Source organism: Pavona decussata, unplaced genomic scaffold, assembly GCF_977016875.1.
Source record: "Pavona decussata unplaced genomic scaffold, jaPavDecu1.1 SCAFFOLD_73, whole genome shotgun sequence".
In the NCBI taxonomy this organism is placed as follows: domain Eukaryota; kingdom Metazoa; phylum Cnidaria; class Anthozoa; order Scleractinia; family Agariciidae; genus Pavona; species Pavona decussata.
This window is the reverse complement of record NW_028145492.1, coordinates 18,580-27,380: the sequence shown is the minus strand read 5'-3', so window position 1 is coordinate 27,380 and position 8,801 is coordinate 18,580. Positions and strand designations below refer to the sequence as shown.

The 8,801-nt window shown below is 38.5% G+C and overlaps 1 protein-coding gene across 1 annotated transcript; it reads left to right on the top strand.

Moving 5' to 3' along the window:
- Positions 1-16: 16 nt before the first annotated feature.
- On the top strand, positions 17-8,801 carry LOC146476697 (TM2 domain-containing protein 2-like). Its single transcript, XM_085114194.1, has 4 exons — positions 17-200; positions 3,191-3,278; positions 5,045-5,163; positions 6,817-8,801. The coding sequence occupies exons 1-4, from the start codon at positions 43-45 to the stop codon at positions 7,028-7,030; spliced, it is 579 nt and encodes a 192-aa protein (XP_084970320.1). The 5' UTR covers positions 17-42; the 3' UTR covers positions 7,031-8,801.

Here is an 8,801-nt window from a genome sequence, read left to right as displayed (position 1 = left end):
TTCCTCAGCAAAGAGTTCTGGGATATTTCGTTCCAAACAAACATGGCGGAACAGTCTTTCGTGGTTTTCAGCTCAATATTTGCCCTCTCTTTGCTTCTGGGGAGAAGTTCAGGCGATGATGGTGTCGGTGAAAGATGTTTTGAAGAATCGTGTGGTAGGAAATATGATCCAAAAGGACCACTTGTGCGGTGCATTTACTTGTAAGTTTCACTATTTTGACAGTACAGCTTCCTGTTGGGAAAGATTCTAATAATCGAACTCGAATCCTCTCTTAAAATTTAAAACAAATAAAGTATACATAGTCCAAGAAAAAATGTCACTTGAAAGTGGAAGAAATTGTCAATCAGTTACAACTTTCAGTGCTTAGAGTTTTCAAAATCTTGACCATGGTCTGAGTGATTGTGACAAACCCGGGGGGGGGGGGGGGTGATAAAAAAAGTTTAATACGGGGAGGCTACGCCACGAGGTCGGTCCAACCCCTTACCCTTTTATATACTATTTTTGGGAACAATTGCAGAATACCCATCCACTCGCAAGGTGCATTACTCTGAAACCCATGGTCTGTGCTAACGCACTCAACAGATGAATAAGTAATTGATCTAAATATTAAACTGGAGTGCTACCACGGTCCACAGTCCATTAGTAGATGGATTAAAGAACAAGGAATGTATTAAACTGGAGTGCTACCGCGGTTCGCAGTCCCGTAGTGGATGCAAATCAGATGACTGCGGAACTGCAGTAGCAGGTTTTGCAGTTTTTTAAGTTAGATATTTGGTGGGACGGGTATTCTGCAATCTAGCCCATTTTTGGCAGAAAAGGTACCCCTTTCGCATACCTTCCATTGACAAATCATACTCTTTTCGTATACGCACCTTTCATTGAAAAATAATGAAAGGCCCTTTCAAATGCCTAAATGTGACCTTATTTGCGAAAACGACCCTTAAAAAAACGGAAACGACCGTTCAACAATTTTTCAATGCGTTGTCAATGGACTTTCAATGCATTGATAATGATTTTCAACGCATTCTCAATGCATTTTCAACGTCTGTCAACGTTTCTCAAAGCATTGGAAAATGTTCTTCAATGCTTTCATAATGTTTTGCAACGCATTGGCAACGTTTTGTAGTAGAGACATAAAAACGTTTGATATGATAACTCCGGTAATCGAGGACTTCCCTTCCAATTCACGCACCTGGTTTACACGCACGCCTTGAATATTTCATTAGTCCTATCAACGTTAACCGAATTATAGTTTTTACGCAAAGCTTGGAAGAAATTAGACAGACAAATACACTTTTTCCTGAAGGTGGTATTACTGCAGAAATTTGGTTAACTGCGAATGCAGAATTGAAATGTAACAAACATAATCGAAACATTCCATGCATCATATTTTTAGCCGCGTTCTTGTTGTTTCCAGTTGAATGCACATCACAAACACGCTGCAGACCGCGCGGGGATCGTAATCGCCATACTTTCTTGCACGTACCATTGAATTACCACAAACTGATCTCCAAAGACTGAAAGAGTTGCTGAGTTTAAGTACTCGGCTATGCTACACTGGTTATCAGTTTTTACAGCAACGAATCTGCCGACATAATTATTTAATTTAAATGACATAACACGACGAGCATGAAGTCTGTCACTGGTTCATGTGACAATGCAAGGAATAACAAGAACTCAAAATGTACAATTCATGTTTAGTTTCTTTTAAAAAATCATTTAGAAATCATTTAAAATATGTTGACCAAGTTTATGCCAGCGAAAATTACAACAGTTAAAGTTTGTATTAATTCTTTGATCTGCTTTCTTGATAAGCTTAATGGTATGTCTGTTTTCTATGGAGGCATGAAACCACAGGCAAAATTCCTTGACCTCCACTTCTTGTGGAAGAGAGAAAGAAATGATGTATTCAAAGAAAAATAATAATAAAAAAAAATCGTGAATACATGCCGGAAAATCTTTGACATTATTGACTGTCTAGCATCTAGCTTGATGACCTCTATTAACCTGCAGATTTTTGATGCGTGTCAGTTTACACTGACCTGACTTTTCCTTTCAAAATTCGCATTGTTGTTGCATGGAAAATAACAACTAGGAATATTATAAGCGGGCATAAATGAAAACTTGGAAACTAAATAATTGAGGATACAACATTTTTGGCGGCAATTATGTACGTGACCAAAATTAAATACGTCGCCGTTCGGTCTTTTACATGTAATGTATTCACTACACAAAATGGGACAACGTAGGCCGCAGTTTCTAAGCACTCAGAATAGTTTCAACGTTGTAAAGTGCCTTGTACTAGACCATTATTCGGAAATTGAAATCGTTTTTGACAATGGTTTTGATTCAATGCTCGGCAAATTCGAAACGTGGTAAAATAAAAAAATTCTCAAAGCTTTTAACAAACGCGTCCAAATTTTTTCGTTCGTGTAATGATTTCAAGATGGTTTTCAATGGATTTTCAGATGCGTTGAAATGTGTTATCAATGTTTCAAAAAGCATTCCAAATGTTCTGCAACGATTTTGAAATGGTTTCAATGAATACTTGTTTCGTTGAAATGCATTGTCAACGTTCCAAAACGCGTTGACAGCGTTTTCAAAATGCATTCTCAACGTTTGAAAATGCATTGGCAATGGAAAATGGTTTAACGGTCATTTCCGTTAAGGGTCGTTTTCGCAAATAGGGTCACAAATGACAGATTTCCCTACCCTTTCATATATTTCGACTCATGAAATCCCTACCCTTTCATATACCTAAAGCATGAAAAAGGTACCCCTTTCGGGCGGAGCCTCCGGGTATAGGCCATTATGGGGAGTACCCCCCCCCCCCCCCATATTCATGGAAAAATATTGGTGCACAGAGAGAAGATCCTAATAAATCCTAGTAATCAAGGTCCGATTAATCAAGGTTTGAACGTATTATTAATCACAATGATGAGCAGTCTTGAAGTAAACAAAATATTTCTCTGATAGTGTTGAGACAAGATACATGTACAGCTGTATGCCTACATGTACATAGGCATGTATAGTCACTGTGGATAAAGATTTGTTTTCAAATAAAAATTATTACTTTTAAGAGAAGTATCAAACTACCTACACTTTACAGGGAAGGTTGTTTACTTGGTCATAATTTACTGCACAGCTGTAGTTGTATCTCAGTTGCCAATATTTGACATTTATCTTTTAGACCAATGGAGTTTTTACAGTGCAATCCTCCAGTTGATTTTACAGCAAATAAGACTGCAAAAGATGAAGCTGGGTATGGATGCACCAAAGTAAGTTGGTATCTTGTTTATGATAAAAAACTGGATCATTGGAGAATGTAATTTTAGAGTTTTGATTGTGTTAGCTGCCATGGGATATCAGCAATAATAATTATTATTAGTGCACCAAGAAATAGCAGCCATTAAAATCATCTTTTGGTCTTTCCGCAAAATGAAATCATTCAACAAAATTTAGCAATACTTCTTCTACTCATGCTTGTTGGATGGGGGAATATTTAGCCAACTCAGTGCTACATGCCTTGTTGGCTATTTTAATCATCTCATATCCAACATGTGCACATGGAATGTCTATTAATAAAGTTGTCAAATGTGATACATTCAGAATAGCTAAAATGCAAATGAACAATTATACCTTAGTGCTCAGAGAGTGAAATAATTACATGGCTTGTACATGTATGTGTGCACTGAATGATACACATTGATCACCATCAATCATGTTATTCACTGTCCAAAAAAAAATCTGTCCTTATCAAGAACACAACTTAGTTATTATTAGTTATCAATCATCAGCAATTTGTCACCACTGGCAAGAAAATAAGGACTATTCTCTGTGATTTCACCTATGGCCATGATATCCCAATATTTAGGCCAGTAATTTAGTTTTTGTTGGAGACCTTGTTTATACCTTGATGTTTCGAGTGTTAGCCTTTCAACTGAGCGAATCCTTAATAGGCCTTATCACGGTTTTCGACGCCATTTTGATGGGTAGGCAAACAGGCTTGAAATAACAGTGTTTGTATGGAAATCTGATGTCAAATAATTTTCATAAAACATCGCTTCTGAAAAATTCATGAATTGGAAACTTTTGGCACTAGGAAAAGGATTTTAAGGACAAAATTGGAGGGATGTAGCTGTTACAGAAAGTGTCCAGTCTTGTTTTGAACTTTCCGTACATTTGTCTGTATAGCGAACCAGCCTTGAGCTGCTACTAAAAATAGTTAGTGGGAAAAAATACAGGGAAATGTATGGAAAGTTCAAAACATGACTGGAGGCTTTCTGTCTCAGCTACATGTCTCCAATTTTGTTCTTAAAATCCTTTTCCTAGTGCCAAAAGTTTCCAATTCATGAATTTTTCAGAAGCGATGTTTTATGAAAATTATTTGACATCGAATTTCCATACAAACACTGTTGTTTCAAGCCTGTTTGCCTACCCGTCAAAATGGCGTCGAAAACCATGATAAGGCCTATTCAGCCGAATGGCAGTTTGTCCTCCTTGTTTTCACATGAATGTTTGTCAGTTACATGTAGTTCACACTTTGTCTTCCATTCTGATACTTAAACTTATAACCTAAGAGATAGTGATGGTACGCTTGCTATCCCACAGCCCCGCACTAATTATTGTAAAAGAAGTCTGTCTTACAGCGGAGTTGTGCTGTGGAATAGTCTGCCCTTGAATATTCGACAGTTGCTGTCTCTTAATGAATTTAAATCTAAGCTGAAGAATTATGATTTTGACAGTAGTCTCATATGAATTTTATTTTGTTTTTATACACAGCTTCCTTGTAAAGCAGGTTTTTATCATTTCTCTCATTGTAGTAGCTATTTACAACATTAATTTAGTTAGGTAGTTAGATTTTAAATTAAATATTGTATAGTCCTGAAGGAAACACCGTGTCTAAATAAAGATTTTACCTAAAACAAAATTTTACTCTTTATCCCCTCTTTCTTAAAAATTAATTGAACATTTCTATGCGGACAGCACTACTGTACATTGTGTGTGGTTGTACTGTAATCTGTTGAATCTTTTCTAATTTTAGTTTGGAGGTTCAAGATATGAGGATGTGCAGCATACACAAGTATGGTGTCAAGTGTTACCTGGGATAGAGTGTTTTGGAGAAAGGAGTTTCCTCAGCTTACAAAAGTTTCCCTGCATCAAGTTAGTACATGTATATCCATATCAAAATGTAATAAGAAAATGCATGTCCAATTTTTTTTTTTTTTTTTGAAAGCAATCAGAAAAATATAATAATAGAATATTATTGTTACCTACAGTACTCATGGCTGAGCTGGTTTACTACATTCATATATGGAAATTAGTTAAAAAAAACATCATTATTATCATTATTAAATTATTTTATTGATAATTTAACAGTTGGAGAGCTGAGTGCAGAAAGGCACTGTGTGCATTTTTGAGCCAAATTTCAAATTTCACCCAGTTTAAACAAAATCTCAACAAATTATCTATTCTTTATGCAAGTAAGATGAATTTGTTGAATTTAAATAGGGTTAAATGTAATTTAACTTAGTTAATGACTTGGAGCAAGTTTGCTCCTTGGTGGCGTGGCGTAGCGAGGCGTTAGCGTTTATTGGCGTATAGTTTGAGCACGGGTAGCACATTAGCGTGTGGGCATTTGTTGTTACATTACTGTTTGGGGCCTGGTTCAGGTCTGCAGGCAGTTGCGTGGCCAGCGGTATTCTCTTGCAGTTTAAGCGTGCTCCTTTGCACGTGCTCGGAAATTTACTCTACTCAGCGTTTTTCGTGGCGTGGCTAGTTTATCGCATTTTGTTGGGCTTTTCTTTCCCTCCCTTCCCTCCCAGTAGTGTTACCTTGTTATTGTTGGGATTGGTGTTGGGGGTTGGTTAGGGTTAGGGTTAGTTCGTTGTCTTATGTACTCATTATTTTTCCACTGAGCTTCTAGTCTCAGTGTGACGGGTGCTAGGGTTGGGGCTGGGTTGCGGGCGGGGCTCGCGGCTGGGTTGTGGGTAGGGCAGGCTTATGGGGTGTTCTACCTACCTGAGTTTGGGTCGGCGGTACCAGCCCCTGGCTCCTGGGCACCCAACCTCCATTTGTGACATGGGCGTTAATTCAGGATATCTACCTAGTACTTTTATTTTCAATTACAACAAGAACTCTGTAGCCCTGAATTCAACTCCTCAGCAAAGCTTGTAGATAGCCAGCTGGTCTGCCTCTGCCTCCTGTCGGTTGGGATTTTTAACCTGTTCTGTTCAACTTGGATTATTTATTCCTCATCGTTTGAGTGGAGTGCCTGAAAATTAGCTTGGTATAGCTTAGCACACCTCCACTGTAAACAAAGCACTTACATGAAACTGATAAATGTGATGGTATATTTCAAGTCTGGTGAATGAATGAGAATGATGTATTATTCCAGAAAGTGACACAGGCATATCTGGAAAAAAGAAATCCGAGTGCTCCTATCAGGAGTCGAACCTAAGACCTTCCGATTACTAGTTCGGATGCTCTACCACTGAGTTACAGGAGACTATGAACATAGTTTAAAGGCTTTAGCTCCCACGAGTCTCCTGTAGCTCAGTGGTAGAGCATCCGAACTAGTAATGAAATCGGAAGGTCTTGGGTTCGACTCCTGATAGGAGCACTCGGATTTCTTTTTTCCCAGTATGCCTGTGTCACTTTCTGGAATAATACATCATTCTGAAAGCAGTTACATGTACACATACAGGTAGTCTTTTGGTGAGATTATCGACTCAATGAGTGTGTTCATACAAAATAAAGTTTATAACCATTACTTTTCTCAGTTTTGTTTCACTGTCTGTGGCTATCGTCTTTCAGATACTCTGGTCACCGATTTGTGACCACTCTGTTGTATTCCATTCTCCTTGGATTTCTTGGAGTGGACCGTTTCTGTTTAGGGCACACTGGGACTGCTGTGGGTAAACTCCTGACACTTGGAGGACTCGGCATCTGGTGGGTGGTAGATGTGATTTTGCTGATAACAGGAAATCTTGTGCCAAAAGATGAGAGCAATTGGGTTCCATATTATTGAACAGTAGAGCATATGGTGCAGTGCTTTGCAAAGAGATCTAGAGGCATTGGCCATTTCTTGTTAACCTAACACCTGATGGAGGGACACAGTTGAAGTGCCCATTGTAGCGGTGTGGCATAAGATCAATAAATTGGATTTCTGTTTATGAAACAATAGAGCATTACATCCTGCTACGTTAGTCTGCAAAGAGAGCCATCATTTCTGCCAACAGCTGATGGAGAAATACACACGAAATGCTCACCGTTAGCAGCAGTGTGAGATGAGAGCAAATGAGTTCCATATTTCTAAACAATACAGCATGTGCTACTGTACATTGCCTTGGAAAGAGAGAGACATTGGTACTTCCTTGCTAACAGCTAAAGGAAAAAAAACAACAGATGAAATTTGCTTCCATTTGTATTGTAGCAGTCAAAGATTAGGGCAACTGGATTCCTTCATTAAACAACAGAGCATCAGGAAGACTGCCTCATAAAGACAAGCATCACTTTTTGCTAACAGTCGATGGAGAGAGACGGTTGAAATGCTTATGGTGACAGTACCTGCAAACTTTATACAACTGTAAATACTGTCACAGTATATGTACATTGTAGTGGTGGCCGGAAGGCTGCTTGGTTTTCCTGTGGATACCATGTCTTGAACAAATGCAAGGAGAATTCAGCCGGCCTGTGCACAGCTGCCGCAAATTTCAAGAAATGCTTCCAAGATGTGTACACCTGGTCACTTTATCCAACAGGAGGTTCCTTGGCTACTGACACGAACTTTTAGGGAGGTTTGAAAATGGTATTGTTTGGTACTTACTTGCTGATACAAAGTCTGCATGCTAAAGACCTCTGTTCTGAACTGGTGAATGGTCTTTTCGAAAGATGTTCGTTTGATTTTATTCATGCAAGGAAGAACGTGAAATTGAAAAAAGAAATTTACTGCCGATGTGAAGAATTCTAAGAAAACAAACGTCATTGTTCCTCTTTGCACTCAATATTTGTCAGAGCAGAATCAACCTCTGATGTCAATAATTAGTTTCCCCACAATAAAGTTTAATAAATAGAAGAACGATCCTCACAGCTAGTACGCAACTTACTAGTACGCAATTTAAGCAGTTGCGAAAAGAAAGCCTGAAAGGAATTCAGGCTTGAACGGGGTTCGAACCCATGACCTCTGCGATGCCGGTGCATTACTCTACCAACTGAGCTATCATTAGCCAACTGGGAGCTGGTCATATATACCCGTAAAAGATGAATAAATGAATATGACTATCAAACATGTATTTTGACTGCGGATGAAAGATTAAATAGAAGAACGATCCTTGCCGCTAGTACGCAACTTTTATTAGTAGTTTCGAGCCTGAATTTCTTTCTGGCTTTCTTTTCACAACACAGCTGCGAGGATCGTTGTTCTTGTTAATCTTTCATCCGCAGTTAAAATATATGTTTCATAGTCATATTCAGTAAAGGTTAAAACCAACTTATACAGTATCTCAAAAGCGTTTTTGCCTCCCTCGAGTAGTGGTTGAATTCAGTTGGGTACGATATACTTCTGTTATGGGCAAAGCAACTTTCAGATCACGTGGACAAGTGTAGCTATAGTGCGGGTAAATGTTGATATGGTTCATGTTAGCCTGTGAATAGACTCCGTGAAATGAGGATCGGGGTGTATAAAAAGTCAGCGAGCTAAGGGATCTTTGCTCTTCAGTTTTCAAGTCTGTAGCTTGGAAACTTTTAATCGCGGATTAATCGGCTTTCGAACAACGCGCCTGAAGTTTTGTAAAATAACG

Bases quoted from the DNA above. Each gene is read 5' to 3' on its own strand.
- LOC146476697 (XM_085114194.1), top strand. From the start codon at position 43: ATGGCGGAACAGTCTTTCGTGGTTTTCAGCTCAATATTTGCCCTCTCT. The intron at 201-3,190 runs GTAAGTTTCACT...TTTATCTTTTAG, and splicing joins CTTGTGCGGTGCATTTACTT to ACCAATGGAGTTTTTACAGT. The intron at 3,279-5,044 runs GTAAGTTGGTAT...TTCTAATTTTAG, and splicing joins CTGGGTATGGATGCACCAAA to TTTGGAGGTTCAAGATATGA.